Source organism: Penicillium mononematosum (genome assembly GCF_028829835.1).
Source record: "Penicillium mononematosum strain IBT 11891 chromosome Unknown utg000002l:1.0-8112719.0:1.0-8118358.0, whole genome shotgun sequence".
Lineage (NCBI taxonomy): Eukaryota > Fungi > Ascomycota > Eurotiomycetes > Eurotiales > Aspergillaceae > Penicillium > Penicillium mononematosum.
This window is the reverse complement of record NW_026643272.1, coordinates 4,284,028-4,306,360: the sequence shown is the minus strand read 5'-3', so window position 1 is coordinate 4,306,360 and position 22,333 is coordinate 4,284,028. Positions and strand designations below refer to the sequence as shown.

At 48.0% G+C, this 22,333-nt stretch overlaps 9 protein-coding genes across 9 annotated transcripts; 4 read left to right on the top strand and 5 right to left on the bottom strand.

Annotated features, from left to right (window-relative positions):
* Positions 1–1,213: 1,213 nt before the first annotated feature.
* Positions 1,214–2,259, bottom strand: N7519_003421 (putative mitochondrial dicarboxylate carrier protein; the record flags this gene model as incomplete). Its single annotated transcript, XM_057290199.1, has 2 exons — positions 1,214–1,262; positions 1,319–2,259. 2 exons carry the CDS (start codon positions 2,257–2,259, stop codon positions 1,214–1,216), a joined length of 990 nt encoding a protein of 329 aa, XP_057151401.1.
* Positions 2,260–5,654: 3,395 nt separating this feature from the next.
* Positions 5,655–6,522, bottom strand: N7519_003420 (uncharacterized protein; the record flags this gene model as incomplete). Its single annotated transcript, XM_057290198.1, has 3 exons — positions 5,655–5,964; positions 6,000–6,186; positions 6,243–6,522. The coding sequence occupies 3 exons, from the start codon at positions 6,520–6,522 to the stop codon at positions 5,655–5,657; spliced, it is 777 nt and encodes a 258-aa protein (XP_057151400.1).
* A 1,837-nt stretch (positions 6,523–8,359) lies between these two features.
* On the bottom strand, positions 8,360–10,666 carry acuF (phosphoenolpyruvate carboxykinase PCK1; the record flags this gene model as incomplete). The annotated part of the gene is made up of 4 exons (XM_057290197.1): positions 8,360–9,700; positions 10,062–10,262; positions 10,350–10,425; positions 10,485–10,666. The coding sequence occupies 4 exons, from the start codon at positions 10,664–10,666 to the stop codon at positions 8,360–8,362; spliced, it is 1,800 nt and encodes a 599-aa protein (XP_057151399.1).
* Positions 10,667–13,728: 3,062 nt separating this feature from the next.
* N7519_003418 (uncharacterized protein) lies at positions 13,729–14,251 on the bottom strand (the record flags this gene model as incomplete). The annotated part of the gene is made up of 2 exons (XM_057290196.1): positions 13,729–14,087; positions 14,164–14,251. The coding sequence occupies 2 exons, from the start codon at positions 14,249–14,251 to the stop codon at positions 13,729–13,731; spliced, it is 447 nt and encodes a 148-aa protein (XP_057151398.1).
* A 221-nt stretch (positions 14,252–14,472) lies between these two features.
* Positions 14,473–14,851, bottom strand: N7519_003417 (uncharacterized protein; the record flags this gene model as incomplete). The annotated part of the gene is made up of 2 exons (XM_057290195.1): positions 14,473–14,602; positions 14,655–14,851. The coding sequence occupies 2 exons, from the start codon at positions 14,849–14,851 to the stop codon at positions 14,473–14,475; spliced, it is 327 nt and encodes a 108-aa protein (XP_057151397.1).
* A 906-nt stretch (positions 14,852–15,757) lies between these two features.
* Positions 15,758–17,136, top strand: N7519_003416 (uncharacterized protein; the record flags this gene model as incomplete). Its single annotated transcript, XM_057290194.1, has 2 exons — positions 15,758–15,857; positions 16,142–17,136. 2 exons carry the CDS (start codon positions 15,758–15,760, stop codon positions 17,134–17,136), a joined length of 1,095 nt encoding a protein of 364 aa, XP_057151396.1.
* A 1,297-nt stretch (positions 17,137–18,433) lies between these two features.
* N7519_003415 (uncharacterized protein) lies at positions 18,434–18,878 on the top strand (the record flags this gene model as incomplete). Its single annotated transcript, XM_057290193.1, has 2 exons — positions 18,434–18,466; positions 18,519–18,878. 2 exons carry the CDS (start codon positions 18,434–18,436, stop codon positions 18,876–18,878), a joined length of 393 nt encoding a protein of 130 aa, XP_057151395.1.
* Positions 18,879–19,386: 508 nt separating this feature from the next.
* N7519_003414 (uncharacterized protein) lies at positions 19,387–20,437 on the top strand (the record flags this gene model as incomplete). Its single annotated transcript, XM_057290192.1, has 3 exons — positions 19,387–19,558; positions 20,078–20,187; positions 20,240–20,437. 3 exons carry the CDS (start codon positions 19,387–19,389, stop codon positions 20,435–20,437), a joined length of 480 nt encoding a protein of 159 aa, XP_057151394.1.
* A 1,458-nt stretch (positions 20,438–21,895) lies between these two features.
* Positions 21,896–22,038, top strand: N7519_003413 (uncharacterized protein; the record flags this gene model as incomplete). Its single annotated transcript, XM_057290191.1, has 2 exons — positions 21,896–21,973; positions 22,024–22,038. 2 exons carry the CDS (start codon positions 21,896–21,898, stop codon positions 22,036–22,038), a joined length of 93 nt encoding a protein of 30 aa, XP_057151393.1.
* Positions 22,039–22,333: the final 295 nt, after the last annotated feature.

Genomic DNA, 22,333 nt, shown 5'->3' with positions numbered 1-22,333 from the left:
ATTTTTTTAATGGTGCCCCCCTTTGTGATTCTCATCTGGCTTGTATTGCCAGTGCACTTTGGGCCTCTATTTTTACGAAGTCTGTTTCAATAGTGGATAGTTTCACTTTCACGATGAGATGTCTTTCCTTATTTGTTGTTTCTATTCTGTAGGCCTTCTGCTTCGCCATTGGAATGGAATACGTTCACATAAATAATGGGCTGGCTATGTCTACATAGCAGTTATTCCACTGGTAACGAAAATACTAAGAGTAACGCCGCTTTCCAAAAAGAAAGTGACCATTGCCGGGAAGGCTGATGTCAATAACGTTGGTAATGAGTTCAATGCTGCAGGTCACTACAAGCCCATACTCACAAGTCTATCTAGGCCCAAGAGACCTTCGTCATCTCCTCTGGAACTCCGAGTTACACGTCATTGCAGCTATGCAACATGTCCGAAAACGATTATCCAACACAGAGGGGTTGCCGCAATGATGAGAAGAGTCCTTTATCCCTTTACTAAGAAGATCATTATCCATAGTCCTTAATAATACAAGCCTACATAAACCAGAGAGATATTAGACTGTTTTACTATTGAAGAAAAACGAAAGAAAGAGATAGGCAAGTAAGCTATCTATCCACTCTACCTCAAACGTACCTAGCCAAGACCATGACGTAAAGTATGACAGAGGCAAAGAACCGGAGCCAGACAAGGGGGTATTCGCTTGCCGAAAACACAAAAGAAAAAGAAAAGAAAAGAAGGCAATGAGCAAGGACTTGACAAAGACAATGAGTTGTGTTCTGTTGTCGCTGGCTTTCCGCGGAAAAGACCGGCCAACCGCGTATCCTCTCCCCGACATATTTCATCTCTCTTCCCAGGGAAAGGAAAGGAAATTGCAAGTCGGAATGGCCCTTCACCGGTATCATGTTTTCCGAATGCCCAGGCACCAGATCTACCATGTGTAATTTCTCGTTGTAGGGACGGTGGGCTTGTGCGATGCACACAGACCAAACGGAGCATAAGGTGTCTCGGGGTGGATAGTCTGTATTCCCCCGGGCGCTGCACTTCCCATGGATGTTAAAAATAGCAGACGGTGTCTATCAATAGACTTTGCGACGTGGCGAGAATATTAAATCGCGTAACTGAGCAATGGGTCAATGCGATGTGTAATCGGAGAGCAATGTAAAAGAATGAAATTCGAAAATCCAGGCTCTCAAAACTCGGTCAAGCAAGTTTACTTGGTGAGGAGGTTGAGATAATCAGCCACGATGAGGGTGACCATTCTGCAGATCGAGTCAGTGGGGAAAAAAACCGGGGTAAAATAGTGGGGGGAACTAACGCATGAGGAGCGATCCGAACGTAGTAAGTTCCGAAGCCACGGTAGAAGCGCAACCAACCCTCTTCCTTGGCAACCTTGCGCGCACAATCCAACAAGCCCTTGTAAGGAAGCGAGCCAGTCTTAGGGTCCTTCTGTTGCTTCTGAAGACGGGTCTTGATGAAATCGAAAGGCAAAGACAAGAAACTAGCAAAGAACCCGGCAATGCCGGAAGCAGCGAAAGTCTGGTTCTGAGTGGAGAGAGAAGTGTGCTGCTTAAGCTGCTGCTTGGCCTCAGCGAAGAAAGTCAACTGACCCATGTTGAGGGCCATGGCACGCACAACCGTAGGCGTAGCACCAGCCCACAGGGCACCGAGGCCCTCGGCGCGGGTGATGCGAGCGAGAGCATCAAAGACGGATCGGTAGTTAGCGCGAGCCTCGGGGGCCTTGAGACCGTCGGACTGCATGCGCACGAGGGCCAAGTCGGCTGGGTTTCCAATCATGGCCGCGATTCCGCCGGCAGACAGTCCGGCCGCAGCACGCTCGGCGAAGGTTACTTTTCGACCTGCGGATTCAGCGCGGGAATTGAGTGTCTTGATGAATGTCTCGAAGAACCCCAGGCGGGCGGTGGTGTAGACGGCTTGGCGGAGGATGCCGGCGGACAAGCCGGTGTAGAGATCGAGGACCTTGCCGGAGGCGACGATATCGCGAGTGATTCCGAGAGCGGATGGGCGAGGACCGGTGCGGGCTCCTTCGCCAGCAAGCTGCAGGCGCACCTTGACCATGTCGACGGGTTGGATCACGGCCGTGGCGGTCATACCGGCCAGTCCGCCGTTGATGAAGGGCAGGGCGGCGCGAGTGTACGGGTGGTGCAGGAAATCGGTAGGATTCTCAATGGCGGACTTGGTCGCGTTCTGTGCAGAGACAGCAGCATTGCTGGTGCTGTCCTTGATAGTGGATGCCATGGTGAAGTATTGAGATCCTAATGCAGGTTAATACGATGCACGACGTATACGCGCAGAAAGTCAAGAAACTAGCACTGACTAGAAACCTTTTCAGAAGATTAGCAGGATCTCTCGGGTTTAGAAGCCACGGGGACTGTCGATGTCTGGGACCATGGGTACTCACCGATGACGTAGTTGCGTTAATATGAACCTTGGGAAAGATTCAGGATAGCAGGTGTTAAACAGGTTGAAGAACAGAGAAAAGAAATCAAAGAGAGAGAAAATATGAGAGGAGACACAAGAAGTCACAAGACAGAGAAGGTGCGGGGTGTTATGTGTGTAGATTCAAGGAGTACTACTCTGGTACTCTGGTACAACTACAACTACACAGGGTCAAACCGGGACAACGGGGGCCTGAGCTTGTCTAATATATTGAAATCTCAAATCTATAGAACCGTGATCTCATTCCGAACCCGGAGATTATTCCCCTTCAACCGACCGTCAACCGAAGGCTAGCCGTGAGTTCCCCGCCCAGTATGGAGATGGAGACAATATGGGACACGGGAATAGTACCTGGCATTTCAGTATGGAGCGAAGGTCGCCAAAGGCCTCCACCAAGGACTGACGTGTTGGACCAATGATATTTACATCATTTCGATTGTCAATGCACAATCGTGGACACGCCTGCACGCTATGGAGCTTGTCAAAATGCGGGGAATAGCTCGACGATCCTGCATTCCACGGACTTGTCATTTACAATATGCACATGCCCAGGTCAGGGGGTTATAATATCTTGATATCCCAGAGCCGTGTCTAACACTTGCTAATACTGTCTAATATAGAAGAGACTGTCGACTGCCACTCCGTCCCCTTTCAACTACAACGCGGCAGATATCTTAGTGCCACGAGCTAAACTCGGAATCCCCACCAGCACTAAACCCTTTTGGGATTCCCCACGAGAACTTGTCGGGATCCCGTTCATCCTGATATACCCAAGTACCCAAGTACCCGGCCCATATACAACCTCTCTAGGCATATCCATATCTCAATGACCAAAATACTACGTACCTACACATGCTGCAATAAATGTCCGATAAATATCCCGTTCAAGAGCACAGGCCTCAATCTATCCCCGGCACAATCTCCCAACAGAATCAGTTCTACGTCGAATATACGATGCAAACGCACGGATTAGCCGTATATCGGACTATGATCTAATTGTTGGGACCTCTGCCACAGTCACAGTGGCTAGAACCCAATAAGACGTGACTAACATCTCGGCGGGGTGGATAAGTCTAATCGGCTATTCCACGGTAATTTCCTCCCGCTTTCCCTCGGGCCATGATCCGAGCATACTCGGACGGCAGTCCAATCGGCCGAGCATCATTTCGCTGACGCCGGTGGGCCCCCTTTTGCACCATCCCCTGATCACCGACCAATCCCATCCATTGAGATTCTAAAGGATCCCCTGTCCCTTGTGTGGAGCTGCGGCTCCCGCTACTATTGTTGGGTTGCCAGAGCTAGTCCACGCAAATTCCTCCGGTTTGGGCTTGCTTCTGGCTTGTTTCCGCCGATGACCGGCAATAATTATCTCAGGTAAGCTTCTAGAGTGGATTCTCACCCCGTGTCTGGTGCTGCATCTTCTCTATGGTATTGGTCATTTGTGACGATTACGGATATAAGTCGTCAACTTCCAACGTCGTTTCAAGAGGACCGGGCAAGTCGGTCAGAGTCTGCGGAGGTCTGTTCTCCGGATAATATCGTCATATGGTCCTTCGGGGATTCAACCACCTGACTAGTTGTCCTGGATATGCCACGGGGACTAGACGGGATCATTGATGGGTTCGGTGTTTGAATTGGCAGCGCGGGAAGTTTAGCAAAGCGATGCGAGAGTAAACTACGAACAGTGCCCAAGAGAGATTCAGCATCGGATATCACCGTTCGGTAATGTATTAGGGTCCGCGGAGTCCATGTTTGAATCGTCATCTCTCTTAGAGTCCGAGGCCGCCGGTGTAAACCAACTCCTGGACTTCAAAGTACGGCGAAGACGAAATCCCAACCGAACGACTCATGCGCATAGCCACGGACCTCTCCGATGCTCCGATGTCCAATAACCTATTGAGTTATTTGCATCTTCTCCGAGAAAAAGGAACTCAGATTGATCTCGGAAACCGCCGTCGATGATAAACGTCGTCTTCCTATTACCACTGCACCCCAGCCAATTATGAAAGTCCAAGTGCCGAATGTTGTCTAAAGCATCTCCCGCGGAATCCACTCCGTTCCTAGCTCGACCTTGAAGAGCTCCCACGCGCAATCTATCAATCAAACCCAAAGCGCATCTTCACTCCTAGTTCCCTCCGCGGAAAGGGTTTTTGGCAAGTCGGGAGCTCCACCAGCCTCAAACCTCGATTTGGACCCACTGGCCCGCCGGCATAGGAGTTCGGGAATTATGTGTGGCTTTCCTGGACAGGGGATATTGTATTGAGGAGCCGGGGACGGGTTGTAGGAGCGGGTACGAAGGTTTTCAGGGACTACCATGACAACCGGCCTAATCGGGATACCGCCTCCATTACCCAGTCCTCTTTCCATTCGACTCATACCTATATAGGTAGTATGTAACAACAGATTGTTGTTTATACGGCCTTGGTATATTCGGTTTAGTGATCTCTCGGTGGTGTAGACCTACTGCCATACACTCTCTTTCACCAATCTCCCTTAACACTCTCACTTTCCTTTAGCTCACTTCTCATATCCCCTTTTCATCTACCCCCTATTGTTTACTCTTCTTTAAACCCGCTTCCTTGTGATTCGACATATTATCGACCCCGGTTTATACCAGTGTCATACGCTAAAGGATGACGGACCGGTACGGATGGCGCAGTAAACGTCGGATGGAATATCTAGGGACATGTCGAGCATGTTAAGCAGCGTGCGGGCGTGATTCGCCGAAATGGTGCAATTCGCCATCATATAATGTGCATCAGGCCCACTGGACAGCAACTGATGGGTTAAGGAATATCCTATCGGTTACACGAAGGTCCCTCTCAATTTAGTGATATGTAGGGCCATAAATAACACTGCGTACACATTCCCAGAGTCAACATTGAGCTAGAATGTAGAAATTGCAGCCATGCTTAGGCCCGAGTTAGAGACATGAATTACCGTTAGACCTCATAGGCTCAGCTTCTAATTTCTCCAACAATTCAATCTTCATTCTCACACTCCACTATGTATCTACATAGCTACCTATCCAGGCGTTGCTATTCTCAACTGCCGATTTAGAAATTCTGCGACGGTAACTTAACGACAGCAGAGGCTGTTGGTTTATGTTTTACGCCTAAAGTGTGGTTAAGCAAGTAAATTGACCAAATGATAGAAATTGTGTAAGACCCCCCAGGTAACAAGGTGCATACCGACTAGTCACGACCCTGCTGATAAGGAATAGAAAAGAAAGAATCCCGGGGTCCTTGGTTCCAGAACCGTTCCACCAACCCAATGAGTTCAGCGTTTCTCCGCTGGCATTCCGTTGCCAGGTAAGCATTAGAGGACTGAAGCACAGTAATCCGAGCCGCGAGGTTGCAAGCTAGATCAACCATAAAGTCCCCAGTCTCTTCATGGAACTGAACAAAATGACGACTGAACCTTTGGTGGGAATCGGCAACGAAATCGCATAACTCCTTGCGGGCAGGATCCATGTTACTTTCCGGTGAGGAGGAGGGGGTGTTGCTATAGATGATCTGAATCGCATCTGCTAAACAGACAATTGTTGCGCGGGTGAAGTACTGTACTCCTCGAGGAAAGGCCCAAAACAATTCTTCATTTGAGCCAAGGCGTATTGTTGGAGAGCATCAACAAGATAACGATGAGCGAATAAGTAGACCTTCGCATGTAGCACGATGGCATCACCCGTGTAGCTCCAACTAGCAAGTTCGGAACCAGACTCGGCATCTAGAGAAGCAATCAGTAGGCTGACAATTGAGCTTTTCAAATTCAGGTAGACTCACTGTGTTCGGCATGTGATCCTGCTCGCTCCACTATCGTTGATTCGTCCTTGGTGGGAGGCGACTGCCATGGGAGGTCATATTGCCGACCATAACAAAATTTCAGGACACACTCTATGGTCTCTTCGTCGAAGTCTGTCCAGTCCAATGTTTGTTGTCCGATGTTACTCCATGGCCCAGTTACCCTCGCGGTTAAGGCAGACGTGCCTTGCATCAGAGCACTGGGATGGACGTAAACGATGATCTTGTTTTTGCCCACAACGGCCTTCATCGGGCTTTCCATGTAGATGATCTCATCAGCGCTTGAATGAGGGAAGGAGACAAAGGGAAGTCATTACCTAGGAGATGGTTGTTCTCTTGCTGAGTCCATCGTGGATGATGCGCTTGGAGTTGCAAGGAAGAAGGAACAAAGGTCATCTGTGTAAATAGAAATGAGAAGGAGGAGAGTTAATATGATCGAGGATCGCGACAACAACATCGACAAGCAAACCTAAACGCGTTTGTTTGGCAACTGCCCAAGTGAGCCATGTGATCTTATCTAAGACCGATCTTTATGTATGCCTCCATGGATTGACTTATGGCTATGCGTGTATTTTTGCTTTGAGACCTTTCGCATAAACCACACATCCGTGGTTTATCAGCCTTGATAATGCTCGAAGTATCTGTATATTGTCAGCCTTCAATTCTGATTAGGCCTTTCAATGTTGATAGAGAACCTCTTGTTCGAAACTTCTCGTTTAGCCTGCGATATCTACCGGGCTCATTCAGCTAGTCATAAAAGAGGGATCCTCCTCATTGTAGCTGGGCTCTTTCCTCCTCTGCTGGACCGGAAAGACCAATGAGGTGTCCAGGAAGTCAATGGGAATAACCTTGGAAAGGCACCGTTAAGGGTAATAGAGGGAAGTGTACCCCGTAATAACTGGACAAGCTAGCGACAGTAAGGTAAAAATGGTCCATGACATAGTAAATAGGATGCCAGATGATAATTATATATTGCTCACGAACGTCATTTATATTACCCTTGAAAAGTAAATTATATATAGGAATGAAAATAGGAGACTTGGAGGTCTGCGTATAAAACACTTCGTTTTGTCAACAAAGTAGCCTTTGTGAATGAGAAGTAATCAGAAGATGAAGTCATTCACTTGCGTTTCTTTGTGGTATGTTTTGTATCTATTTTGCATGATGCATTTTTACCCAGTGAAACATATTCACCTAGTCTTGTTAGTGGGATCGTGAGTTTCCTATGGCCTTCTTCACTTGAGCCTCGCTTCTCATTAAAACCTCAACCTAAACTCCTTATAGCATTCTTAGTAGTTTATTACTAGTCTCCAAGATAGACTCTTAGTTATTCCCTAGATATCTGATTTTCTTACCCTTTATTGGTGCTGTAGCTACCTGGATATAAAGAATTAGCTGTGACGACTTATATCACGCACTTTCATATCTAACCTCGTGATGTCCTGTCAACGCTTCAGCCACTAGCTTTCCATCTTCATGTCACTTATCATCAGCATGATTCAATCAATTTCTAACCTAACAATTTGCCTATTGATGGTAACTTGAACAGCACAAAATGTATTCTTGACGAAGGTCTCCCTCCACTCGAGATACATCACCACGTAGTATAGAGTCCAATCACCAGATAAACTTCAAAGGAGTATTAGCCTCATGGCTAGTGAAAGCTGTTCATGACACAGGATCTCCAGCCGTATCCTAGCCATTAGTGATGGTCTCTAACAGAGAACAGACATTCCCGGGCTAGGATTGTTAACAAGACCGTTACAAAGAGCAACTATTAGATTACAAGAATAAGGTAATTTTGAAATAAGGTATAATTGCATTCACTATCATGTAAGAAATTCTTCATTAATATCACTGCATAACTCCGTTCAGCCAGTCAAGATAGATGGCGAAAGATCAAAAAAAGCACAACCCAAATCGGGGGGAAATCAATAAGATATCCATCGCTTGTCCCGATACAAGCGGCAGACGTTGGCGAGAGGATCCAACGATCATCACCAAAAAAATGCAGCACGCCATGCAAATGACTTATTCATCCTGTTTGGGAGAACAAGAAACAAGGAGAAAAAGAAATTTTTAACCATCGCTCGAACCCTCTAAACCTGGGGGGCAGCAGCGAGGACATCGGGGGTAGCCTCGTCAGAGTACTTCTTGAAGTTCTCGTTGAAGAGGACAGCAAGCTTGGTGACCTCATCCTTGAAGGAGGTGGAGGCGGTCCAGCTCTTCTCGGGGTTGAGGAGCTCGCTGGGGACACCGGGGCAGGAGGTGGGGACGGGCAGGTTGAAGGTAGCGTAGGTCTCGTACTCGGCCTTGGCGAGCTCGCCGTTGTGGATGGAGTCCAGGATAGCACGGGTGTACTTGAGAGGGCAACGCTTGCCGCCAGTGGTAGCGCCGGCGCCAACCCAGCCGGTGTTCAGGAGCCAGGCGTTGACCTTGTGCTGCTTGATCTTCTCGGCCAACATGTGGGCGTAGCGCATGGGGTGAAGAGCCAAGAAGGGCTGAGCGAAGCAAGAAGAGAAGGTAGCCTGGGGCTCAGTGACACCGTCCTCGGTACCAGCCATCTTAGAGGTGTAACCGGAGATGAAGTGGAACATGGTTTGCTCGGGGGTGAGCTTGGAGATGGGGGGCAGGACACCGCGGGCATCACAGGTGAGCAGAATGATGTTGCTGGGGTGGTTGTCGCTGAGGCAGGGGATCTTGGCATTGTCAATGTACTCAATGGGGTAGGCGCAACGGGTGTTCTCGGTAAGGGTGGCATCGTCGTAGTCAACAACACGGGAGATGGGGTCGAAAACGGTGTTCTCGAGGACGGAGCCGAAGCGGATGGCGTTGAAAATATCGGGCTCCTTCTCGGCGGAGAGACCAATGCACTTGGCGTAGCAACCACCCTCAATGTTGAAGACACCGGTGTCGGTCCAGCAGTGCTCGTCGTCACCAATCAGCTTGCGCTTGGGGTCAGCGGACAAGGTGGTCTTGCCCGTACCGGACAGACCGAAGAAGACGGTGACATCACCGTTCTCACCCTCGTTGGCAGAGGAGTGAAGAGTCAGGACGTTGTGCTTGACAGGCATCTCGTAGTAGAGAACGGTGAAGACACCCTTCTTCATCTCACCAGCATACTCGGTACCAAGGATGACCATCTCCTTGTCGGCGAAGTTGATGGCAACGGAGGTGGCGGAGGTCATACCCTCAGTGAAGCGGTTGGCGGGGAAAGAGCCAGCGTTGTAGATGACATAGTCGGGGTGGAAGTGGTCGAGTTCCTCACGCTTGGGGCGGATCAGCATGTTGCGCATGAAGAGAGCGTGGTAGGCGCGAGCGCAGACAACGCGAACGCTGATGCGGTAGCGCTCATCCCAGCCGGCGTAACCATCGACGACATAGATGCGGTTACGGGTGTTCAGGTAGTCGACAGCACGCTCACGGTTGATACGCCAGACCTGTGGGGAATATGTTAGTCACCAGCCTTATGATTGACGTCATGCACGTGATGGCCTCGGACCAAGGGCGGGGAATTGTGGAGCCGCAACTGAAAGCCGAGGGGCAAATTGGGGGGCAAAGGAGATCAAAAAACGGGCAAAAGGAAATATTGTCAAGATGAAAGGTGATGAGGTATTATCCGGCAGAAACGGCATTCCAAAAGGTTGCACGAAGTTCCGCCGAAAAGCTTGACCTCCCGATGCATATGCAAGGGATCCCAAGTGGATCTCTCATCGGGCCCATCTGCAAGGGTGTGCTCCAACATCGACAATGGAATATCCAGCAAAATCGCGCATAGAAGAGCAAGAAAAAGTGACTCACATCAAGTGTCATGGGCTTATTTACGGGTCCCCACCAGACATCGCCTTCTGAGGAAGCCTCCTGGACAATACGCTTGTCGGAGGGGGAACGACCAGTCTTAGCACCGGAGTATGCGCTCAAAGCACCGCTGGAGGTGACAGCAGTACCAGTCTCGTAGACAAGAGCATCTTCGTAAAGGGCAGGAACAGAGGGGTTGGCAATCTAAGTCATGTTAGTTAATGAATCAAGATAGCAAAACACCACAGACATTGTAGTCAAATGTCAAGCGTAAGGGTGTCGAGGTCTTACAATGGAAACACGGTCATAGTCAATGTGAGCAGTCTCGTGAAGCTCCTCCTCAAGCTCGGTGTGACCCTTGCCAGGCCTAAGTAAAGATAGTTAGCGACGAGAAGGTAAGGACAGTGAGGTAGGAAGGCAACATACTGGACACCACCAGGGTGCAGCGCAGTGCGATTCACAGATGTGGCAACCATATTTCTGAGCGAAGTAGAGTGATAGTTATTGTTGCGTTGTTTCGCGACTTGTTGTTGAGAGAAATCTGAAGCCAGAGGACCAGGAGAATCGGAGCGGCCGAGGGGTATATAATCCTTTCCGGCAGAGGCCATGGTTACGATCGGTCTTGGTATGAAGGAGGTTCTCGTGCAGTTTCGGTAGTGTTTCTCCACAGTTCCACGGGTGATGTCGGGGCTGAACGCCGAGCTGAAGCGAACACGCGGTTGGTGATGGGATGAAGGGCTGTGGGTTGCAAATGCCTGAAGGCGCAGTCCGACTTGACCCGAACGGTTCAAATGGACACGAACTTGATTCGGAACGAGGGACTCTATGACCGAGCAGGCGAATAGCGGGAACAAATAGGAGTTCTAGAATCAAAAATAACTCATTGCTTTTTGAGTAGTTTACAAGGGGAAGTTGATGAGTCCAGTTCTTGGGTTCTTTTATGCTATTTTGACGGTTGCGGCCAGCTACCTTAACTTTACTATTTCGTCAATCATCTGTGAATCAGTCTTGAATCTTGTAGAAATGAGTTTATTTTTCTCAAAAATTTAGGAATCCATCAGCCACGGACGACAGGAATGACGCACAATGACTTCACCAAATCTATATAGTTCTCAAAATTTCATAGTCTAGCCCCAGAACCAGAATCGCGGGGAGCTGACATAATCTCGTCGATCAACGACCCCTTCACAAATTCACAGATTCCACCTCTCAATTCTGTTTTCGGCTTGCATCAACCCGAATTGATATCGGAATGTATTGCCTGTGGGAAAAGTACAAAAATGGAAGTTGTTTCTTTGAACTCCAGAATGACGACAGGTTCGGCTGTAAAATCGGAACAACTTGGTCTGGGAGCAGGGATTCAGCAAATAACGGCGTTTAACCAGCCGAGGATGATGCACATGCATCCATTGATGGCGGCGGTGGGGACCAATCAGAATGCATACATTTCGACCTCCTAAGATGGTCGGGTGGGCAGAAGATATTGCCGCTGGGTCCTCCTTAAATTTTACTGGGTTATCACTGGGCGACGATAATTGCTCGTTGTGGTTGTGCAATAAGATCAACGCCAGGCTCCGGTACCTGGTCCATCCAAATCCAAGCCCTAAGAAAGAAATCCATGCATATTACGTCTCAACGCCGAAAGCCATGGCCTGGACCACAGGACTTTGAAGTATGACTCCTATGACTCCAAAATAACCATCGCACAGAGCGGTCTGCCATGACGGTATGAGTTTCTATCGGCCACCATCGCCGTCGCCGTCGCCTCTCGGGATGTATCTACTGTGGCTTGTGCAATGCAGTCAACCCCAGATCCTTCTCCCCGTGGTTAGCGGCGGATCCCGAACCGGCTACGGCCTCGGGAACGCGAGCTTTTGCTTTTTTTTTTTTTGTCACATTCCACCCGGAGCCATTCTTCGTGAAACAATTAGTTATTTTTGCGCGATTTGTTTCAGCATCTTACGTACACACTGACTTCTCTTTTTTCTAACCCTGCTGATCATTTTAATTTTTCCTGCCTTGCGTGTGACACGAATTCCAGCTGGCTAGAACTATGTCGTGGATTTGAGGCTTTTTTGTTCACCCTGAAGGAGTAAGGGCTGGTGGAGAAAGGGGGTTTCCCTTTGAATCCTCCGCAAAACGGAAGATGTCTTGACATAGAAGCTAAGCATGACCCGTGACCTTCAATTATTGAGTCTATTCACAACATTCCGGGTATGGCGCTTTGTCCCTTTTCGTCCACACCCGTCGCATTTTCTTCTTTGTGTCCGTTATCCGGATCAACATTCACCAGCGTAACTAGTAGATTCTCGGCCCTTGATATTAATCACAGCCAATCATTTCTGAAACTTAGCTTCCTAATTTACCCGTTGTGATATGTCTCTTGTCTTTCATTCGAGTCTACTTATCTAAAATCTCTGCCCAACCAGCGCCGGCTGTTTGAAAACGGCCTGGACCGATTTGAAGGGGGTCGAAGATCGATTTGTTTCCTATTTTCCCCGAGACTGATCCTAGCAGCTGCACGTTATTGTTGATATCATTACTTCATTTTACTGAGTACAAAAATAAATTCACAATATAAGACCACTTATAAAACTATACCAGTTTACTTAGTCTCATTCCTGATCCCATGACTTGTCGCATTGGGCAGTATCGCTCCAACCTTTCTACGTTTCGGTCGACGCGCACTGCTTGGCGTCTTGGCTTTTATCTGGGGAAATTGTCGCGTGGTCGCATCCTAGCTCGAACTGCGGATGCGGGGTATAGTTTAATGAGCCACCAGTAAAACGGCACAGAGCATTAGACCGTGACCTCACTCGGCACTTTTCATCAAATGACGTATTTTGGATTGCAATTTAGTCTGCCTTGACAGTGGATCTACAGATGCCACGTCCTAGCGTGTCCCGGACTTGACAGGATTGGCAATGAATCTGTCGGCGATGGTCAATTAGGAAGGTAAGAATCATTGCATGTGCGGTTGCCCCTAGTAATATGTACGCTAATTCGCTCGTCCCAAACGGACGCTGATTCTACATTTCTTCGGATTTGGAAGCGACATTGTACTTCGCACTAATTGATGGTCGCTGTTCATCCTATGGCTCTAGCTCAAAGGTGCCAGCTCCTTCCCTTTAGTCGCACCACTTTGAAAAGCTAGATGTGTAGCTAGGCGGATTCAACGGGCTCCATTCATTAAGTCTGGATATATCCATGAGAAAGCCGAGTACGATCTCAATGTATTCAATATTCGGTATACACTCAGGTTTGGACAACAGTGGTATAATATATATTTCCTTTGCTCTGTTGTCTCATACCAACTAAATTATGACCAAAGTTGGGTACATCTAGCATCCAACTATTCATGATTTAATACAGTAGGTACATAGAAGTGGATTGAGAGGAATGACGCCGGCAATAACGTTGGAATTCCCAGTGTGCTTGGTAGGCGGCCCGGCCCTCCCTCCTTCCCGGCCCTCGTGAATTTGCTAGTGCCAAAATTAAGTATGATGATGTCCCATTTTATTCGGGTAACTGTTGAGGATTGTCTAATATACAGAATCAGACAGTGAATACCACGATTTGATATAGACAGGTTCTAGTGGTATCTCGCTCTCAAGTTGCCCTGTTTGCGTTCATATATAATAGAAATATCACCAGAAAAGAGCCAAAATCTCTAGTACAAAATAACCTCATTACTAGCAGCTCCAGCCTCAACCCATCCACTAAGCAATTTCCGCGCAATACCAGCAACAAGTTGGTGGATGTTAGGTGGTAGAACAGCGTCAGGAGGAGGCTTGCGACTTGGGTCACCAGCGATCCAAAGAACCGGGTCTTGCGAGATGCCAGCGACATTCTCGCGCAAGGCCTCGATATCCTCCAGATCAAAGCCACGACCGAAAATAATTGCACGCGCAGGCCGGCTGTAGTCTTTTGTGCCGACGTTGTTGACGTGAGGGGATTGGGGATCCCGGCCTGCGAGGAGGTGGGGAATTTCGGATTGTGCCGCTGGCAGGCTTTGGATGAAATGGATTACTAGTGAGAATTAATTGAGCTGCTCTGAGATAATTCGGATTATATCGCAATAAAGAATAATGTATGTGTTACTGACCTTCAAATTCGGGGAGGAGGAGCTCCGAAGCCGGCTTACCGATCCCAGCGTCTTGGGCACAGAGCACGATTGGGAGAGGGGAGGACATTTTGGAAATATGAAGGAAGGGTGAAATGATTTGTATCCCTTTTCTGATGCGATAGGAATTTGAATTGGAAACCTACAAGTGAGCAGATGGCCCCTTCTTTATTTTGAAGCTCGGAGTCCGACCTACTCGATGCGGCTCGGGTGTGGAGACCAATAGCCCCACAATATTCCAAGCGAAGTACATTGCGATGATGGATGAGGTGCTACCTACATATGTACTAATTATTCCGTCTCATCATGGATCTCCTTCCGTATACTTTCAACAATCCTTTGCTCCTGTTTACCACCCCAAGTATACGAAACAGCTCTGTCCTTTGCTTTTTCAGCCCATTGTTTGCGTAGAATGAAGGCTCTGTTGGATCAGAATCTGTTGCCAATCCGGGTAATTAGACTGGGTATCTCACGATTTGCCATTCTGCAGACTCGCAAGGTACACCTGGTGAGGAAGTTGGAGCACATCTTCCTGGTTAAGTGTTTGAACGACATCCAAATCAAGAATGAACCATCGTTTTAGAGGCTTTTGTGAGTCGAAGTCAGCGGGGATATGGACGTGGTCGTAGCCCGCTGGGTGAAGAGTAGGATTGAAGCCACGATTTAACATAGTTGCACAATCTTCCCCGATTTTGACATGGCGCCTTTGGGGGCAACCATCTATGTCGGTTACACAGGCATAAATAATTATTCTAGCAGGGTGAGGGTCCATATTGGCAAATAATGATAGCAAGACGGGTAATGTAATTGCGCGCTGTGAATTGGTACCTGTGCCTCTTTGAAGATTTGGCCAGGAGTGAGCGGTCAATAATCTCGGTGACGGATTAGGCCTAGTTTTTTGTTGCACAACCTCAGCTACCGACAAAGTATATATCTCCCTGCTTGTAGTATATCCTTCATCTGCTTTCACTTCTCTTTTATGCAAAATCCCAGTCCTTTGTGCTAGGAGGCTCAAGAGAACGTGAGAAAGGTAAACCGGACAGCGTGTCACGGGCCAGCGTCAAAGTCGTGCGAGACTCCGCTGGGCACAACAGCTCCTATTTAGCGTACCGCGAGGGCAGCTTAACTATGGAGATGACAATAAGGCCATGACAGTGACGAAACTTTAAGTTAAGACATTCTAAGTGTATAGTATACGAATATACCTACTTGCTGTGGGTATCTGTAATATGTAAGAGTCATAGCCCTACGTAAATATATGTATATGGTGCAGTGGTAAAGTGGATGACCTGAGAAAGGGGAGGATGTCACTTCGACACTGGAAAATGTCTTCTTTTCCAGCTAGGACAAAAAAGCTAGTACATATATAAAAGGACTAGCGCGGAGCAAACGCGAGAAGATGGACCGGTGAAGACGAAACAGCAATAAGAGGCGTGTATTCTGCAGATTGCATGCGCAAATGAATTTGCATATATGACAGAATCATTTGGAATTTAGTACGACGCCTGGTATTCATAAAATCCAAAGTTGTTACCTATTATGGATTGTATAGATAGTTAAATTAAGTTATACTTTCATGGCTCCACCTGCCCAAATTGGCCAGACGGCGGCGATCTGTCTAAGCGTCATACATCCATGGATCACCATTCGGGGGATATTAACACACTACTACAATAGTTCGCTTTTCATATCAACAGTCGACTTATGCGTTACACAACCCCCATTCTTTACCTGTCGGGTAACATTCAGGAGGGATCATGCAGGTCCAGTGACTAACAAGTTACATCATTCGTCCACATAAACATCACATATCATCAATTGTTCGGCCATTTCTACTTTTCTGAAAGAAATAATTCATCGCTGTATAATATGGCATACACCTCACCCCCTCCGTCCCGCTCCACCCTCAGCAGCAAGGCCCACCGATACCGTATACTCTTAAACCTCCGCTCCCTACTAGACCGATACATCTCCTGGCCACTCCCCCCACGACCAAGCGTCGAAATCGCCATTCCCTCAAAAGTCAGCAAAACCCCAGGATCAATCCAACTCTACTTCTTCACTGCACCCTCAAAGCCCCTCTGTCCCCGCAAGCAAACGCAAAAATTACCGCCCCGCCCCGTACTCATTAACTTCCACGGCGGCGGCTTCTCAATCGGCCACGCACGCGACGATTCCCGGTGGGCAGGAACTGTACTAAAAGCCTACCCCGATGCCGTGATCGTAAGCGTTAACTACCGCCTAGCTCCAGAACGACCCTTCCCCGTCCCGCTGGAGGACGGCGTCGACGCCGTACTATGGCTATGGCAAGAAGCACAGAAGTACAATTTCGACAAAACGCGCTTCACACTCAGCGGAGCCAGCGCAGGCGGGAATATCGCTCTAGCACTACCATTCCGACTACATGAGGAACTACAGAAAAAGCGCTGGGCGTCGTTACGCGGGGAGATGGCGTTGGCCGGCTTGGTAGTATTCTATCCCAGCACGGACTGGACACGAACGCGGGTAGAGCGTGATGCTACGAATCCTATTGCTCCGCAGAAATCCATTATCTCGCCTTCTTTATTCAAGTTCTTCGACGATTCCTACCTTCTCCCTGCTAGCCTACCGAAACGGCCCGGTACGGATCGGGTGGATATGTCGCATCCTTATCTTTCGCCGGGTTTGGCGCCTGCGTCTCTGTTGCAGGAGACATATCCGCCTATTGTGGCGGTTTATACTTGTGGGTGGGATCAGTTACTTGTTGAGGGGAATACGTTCCGGGAAAGGCTTGGTGGGTTTGCTGAAGAAGGGAAGATGGCAGGTGTAGGCGGGTTTGTGGTTGAGGATGTTGTTCATGGGTTTGATAAGAAGCCCTCTTTTTGGAGGGGGAATGAAGCGCGCGACAGGATGTATGATGATGCTGTTAATCAGTTGAAATTAATGTGGAAGATTGAGGTAATTTCCGAGCCTTGAAGCCGCCTAATATCGATGGTAGTATATACTCCCTGTGGACACCGGAACTGAGAGAGATAAATGGGAGGTGAGAAATAACAAAGATGCAAGCGACCTCGAGAGGTAGTGGTAAAGTAATCAATGTTAGCGAACTGTGCAGAATAGATTGTTTGTCTACCCGAAAGGGTTACTTTTGTTTGATATGCTATATTTATAGAAAGGAAACCCATATTCTGAAGAATCATCAAATTCATATATGGAAAGGTCGGCTTGCACATATTACACCTTTTTCGTGGTCTATATACTATATTTCGATGCTAATTCTTATCCTTCTAGATATCATTCCAGTCTTAATATGGGTAGTGGATTGTTTGCGCCATCAACTACACGTTTATTTCTTGTGCTGATGCCAGGAGACCACCGCTGCAATTGCCACTACCAGCGGAGTCACAGTATTAGCAAGGAAGGCGCGAATGGAAAAGCGCTGATGAGGCAGATGGGAAAACACAAAGGGCCGCTCTTTCCTCATCTCCGTCAAACGATCGATTTCTTATGATATTTCCCCTCCGAGTGAGCTTCATCCTCGCCTCATTTTCAATTCAAAGTACTAAGTACTGATATCCGTCGTTAGAGCCTCCACACCACCTTGTCAGCCTCTTCAGAGGACTCGGAATGGAACAGACATGGCTGACTTGTGAAACCCGTCAAGCTCAGAAGTACGGACCACACCTACATGGGAATTTGGTCAGCATTACGGCCACCTCGATATCCATTCCCCCGGCGGTTGTGATGCGTTCAACATACAGTCCCCGACGAGATTATGATACTATCCTCAATACATCCCTTCCACATTTTGTGGCAACTCATTTCACCCCACCCAGGGAGCTCTGAAATGGCCGTTAAAGCAAGAATCGACATGTATCTCTCGGAATATTTCTTATACTAGGGGGTTGAGTGCATGTGTGAGGATTCATAAATTTCAAGGTGTTCGTGCCACTCCGGCCCAGTTCATCGCGATGTCGATTTACTACCTGAGCGCCCAAGTAATGAGCCTACTGTCGAAGCATGCTGGGACTGTTCCCAAAGCACTTGCACAGGCTGCTCTCTAGTCTCTGCGGGAGCCTCCTGTAAAGACTGTGGAGGACATTGTCCCTTCGACCGAGACGCCACAGGCCAGGCCAGCGGAGCTTGAGCCTAGAGAGGTCTTTGACATTTGACGTGGAAGTAATGGCAAGAAAACCCCAAAGGTTCGGGTGTGATATTGCATTTTATGGCCCGTTGAGAAGGCCTTTTTATAGCCAATGAGATCCAGGTGGCCATGTTTGTTATGAAGCCTAACAAGGGCCAGACCGTAACCAAGAGGACGAACGTTTTCCAACCCGAACACCAAATCGTTAAGATAGTCACTGGTGAATACCGACGAAGCCAATTATACTGAGATCGTGGCCAAATACAACGCTGATTCCCGGGTTAAACTAGCCCACGAGAACGAAAAGTGGGAGGACATAGACATCGGCATCGACAACCGTCCCACATGGGATATTGATAGCTTAGAAGACACCGCGAACCCACCAGAGGAGGTCAAGGCAAATCCATCTGCCTACACAATGATCAAGGCGCCCCTTTGCGTCCATTCGTCTAATCACCCAGCTTGGGTCGAACCCCCCAACCGGACCGAGCTGTCGGACGAAGACGTTTACCTCGCCTCCAAACATGTTTTGTGGCCTTTTGAGCCGCTACCCTATCTGGCATTTCTGAGTTGATCCTTGATGATAGGCTTATGGAGGCCTTTCTTGTTCACATGAGCTATTAAGCCAGAGGGTAGCTCGCATCAAGGGACCGCCGTCCGGGAAAACGGTTTACCGAATCAGACCTGGTGACAACAATGGCCAATCTCGAGCCCCTCAGGGAGCCGATGCTTCGATTCGAAATCACCTGTACTGGGGACAAACCGGGTCACGAACTCTGTCATAAACCCGGTCAGAATCTCCACCATTTTGAATCAATTTACGTCTTCGTGGTTTGGCGACGGTTGAGAGATGAATAAAACTCTTGCCTGGGCGACAGGGGTATTTCTTCCTTTTGTGTGGAGGTCGATCTCGAAGATGGGCACGCAATCCATTGCGTGTCAAACCGAAAAGCTCGAATCTATTGCGAGCAAGCCGGACTTACTGACTGGAAGCGATTGAAAGTCGATTGAGTTCTTTTGTGTTTTCGGAAACATCAACACCGAGCTCCCCCGCGGACTTGATTTCACCAAGTAAAGCCAAAATGTCTATGCCCGTTACCAGCGCTGATCTACTGCAACGGCCACTGTCTGATATCAGTGTTGGACCGAACTGTACGCAGTCGGATGCTATTCACGATATCAAATACGTCGGACCCCTACGTCGTTGGGCGACCTTCGAACCAGGCTGTGCTGATCAATTGCAACCAGGGCAAAGTAGGTTTTTCTTTTTTAATAACACATGCGTTGGGTTATCTGCTAATTACTCACCAAAGCGGCCAGACAGCTTTCCATATTATGGACCGTCCAGCGTCCGTCGCCGACGACGTCTGGCAGGAAAGAGTGCCAACGACATATCGCAGAGCGATGGGACGGAGAATAGCCAATGTTCTCATCACGTTGAGAAGCTCTGAGAAGATTGCAAAAAGGCTGTGGTGAAGACTCGGCTGAGAAGCTCCTGGTCAGATTCGCTCGAATATCGTCGGGGAACCCATTATGGAACAAGTATAACAAACGATATTTCCCATTCTTCCGTCAGTCACTCATTTTTCTTCTATAGGAAAAGCCAAAAGAGAAGGCAAGGCACAATCCATGGCTGACAAGGTGTTGCTGGAACAATGGAACCCTGGGGACGAAATTCTACAGGCAGTGCATACCAAAAAGGCCCCACTGTACAGGAATACGGAAGCCTTGAATGCTTCTGGCACCCGACGGGTTAGGCTGACCTGTCAAAAGGGTGCGTCCACAAGCAGCGCAAAGATGTTGGCAAGACAGACACCACCGTCTACGGCATCTCCAGCGATGCTATGAACTTGGCGTTTACGAAGCTCGACAATGAGTCTCGGGTAAGTGTATCTAAATGGTGTCAGTGACTTCGATTCTAATGTTTGCTAGTAGCCGTTTAAACTAGTCGGTGTCGTTGGAAATGGGTTCGAACAAGTCCTTAGTCTGCTAGTATACCTGATGAAGAAAGCGGCCTCAATGTCACCCGCCTCCTCCAAACGCACATCTCGCCGGACACAACAAGGATCAGGGGAGTCTGATCTAACCTTCGACCATAACCCTAGGATAGATGATAAGATAGATGTTAAATGATTTTGTCGCCGCATTCGGCCTCTAGCCTTCCTTCTTACGTCTTCTTCCTCTTCTTCGCTGGTCGTTCTTTCCTCGCCATCTAGCTATCCTTCTTATTCTCCTTTCCTGCTTTACTACGTCTTCCGCTCCTTGCTCTTCTTATTTTTATATATCCCTTCGCTTGTATTACTTGATCAAAATACAAGTCTATTTTTCTAAACCATGACCTAATTAATAGACAGTGAGCCATGTGTCCATATATTCTCTACTTCTTTGATACCTGAACCTATGGCCCAAAATCTGAAATGAGTCAGTAGATAATAGGTTATTATATAGGTTAGATTTAGCCCGCAGAATTAGGCGAAATGGGCCAATCTCCTCTTTCGTGTCCACACGTAAAGAGCGAAGACTGCTTTACGCCGACGTTGAGTCTCACTATCACTCGAAGGACGACTGCAAGCTTGACATAGGGCTCATGGTGACAATAAACTGAGTACCGACGGGAAGCTTTTCACTGAAACAATTAAAGCTTCGGGGGATAAGCCAGTTTACCGCATTAGAGTGGTGCAAGGATACCCGATTGCTCTTCGGCCCTTTCATATGCTTGGGAGCAAGCCTGGCAATGATGATGTGACCAGAGAGCTGAAGAAAAGAGTCTAACTATGGATTGTTAAAAAGTCCCAACGGATTATATTCTCCTTGATAGTCCGTTCACCAGCACCGTAGAAGGGATACCGCTGGCTCACTAGTCGACTCGTGTCCCTTGGAACAATCTATACAAACCATTCCGGCGCTGTTATCGTCTGGTTAACAGAGTGTATGATGTAGCTATCAGGAATACAGACCACAAGTTCTGGATTCTTTCGTTGCGCTCATGCATTAGGATCATTCCAGTTTCGCCGCGGAGCAGCTAGTCGATAAGGGATATATCGTGGTTTAAACCGATATATGTATGTAGTCTTGCGCTATTCTGTCAGAATCTTATATCGATGGCATGGACTTGATGCCCATGTCTGACCATGAGATTTACTCCCAGATTTCCTTTCGTCAAGGGCGCAAATCTCAAGTTTTGATATGCGCTATAGATCCTATTGCTTGTTGGTCACCCCGCATCGGTAGATTCTTAGAGTTATGGAACGAAATGCACCGATGCGAGGTTGGTTATTCTTCCAGATCACTATTAGAGATTTCCTTTTGCCGCTAGCCTATCTATACTCCGTATATGTACATATATATGTGTAACACTTCACATCAAATCATGTGCTAAACAAATGACTCTGAGCGGGGCACCAGTCAGGCGGGGTAGAAAAGTCAGCAATTTTCGCTGCCCAAGTGGTTGACTTCCTTTCTCCCACATTTCCAAATATTACTTTTTTAAGCAAATTACTTAGGTATGTAAGGGCTGTGTCTTCTTTGGGTGTCTCAAGAGGACCTTGGTGGTTGCTAACGGTTTTGTCAGATCTACTTCGTCTATCAACAATGAACGGACACGCTGCCTGCCCCAAGTGCGGTGCCGCCGCTGATGGCGCTGGCAAGAGCTGTGGTGCCTGTGGTGCTGTATGTTGACTCTGTGGTGCTTCTGTGCAAACTTATACTAACCATACCAGACCTGCCCTGTTTAAGCATCCCTACTGAATCGGCCAGTGTACTCGAGCGTTTGGGATGAAGGGTATCGGAGTTGGGGCTGCTTGTGGTGTAGTGAGATAAGGATAAGCCAGGGCCAGGCTTGGAGATCAATATGTTCATAGCAATGATGTGATGACGAGAATGAACTCAAATCTGTCCGAAACCAAGTGCGATTGTTATGTACGAAAACAAAAGAAACGACGTTAAGACATTTCCTAGAGAATAAAAATATATAAGACTGTCCACAAGAAACAATCATCAGGATATAGAGTGCGCAATAAGAATACCTCC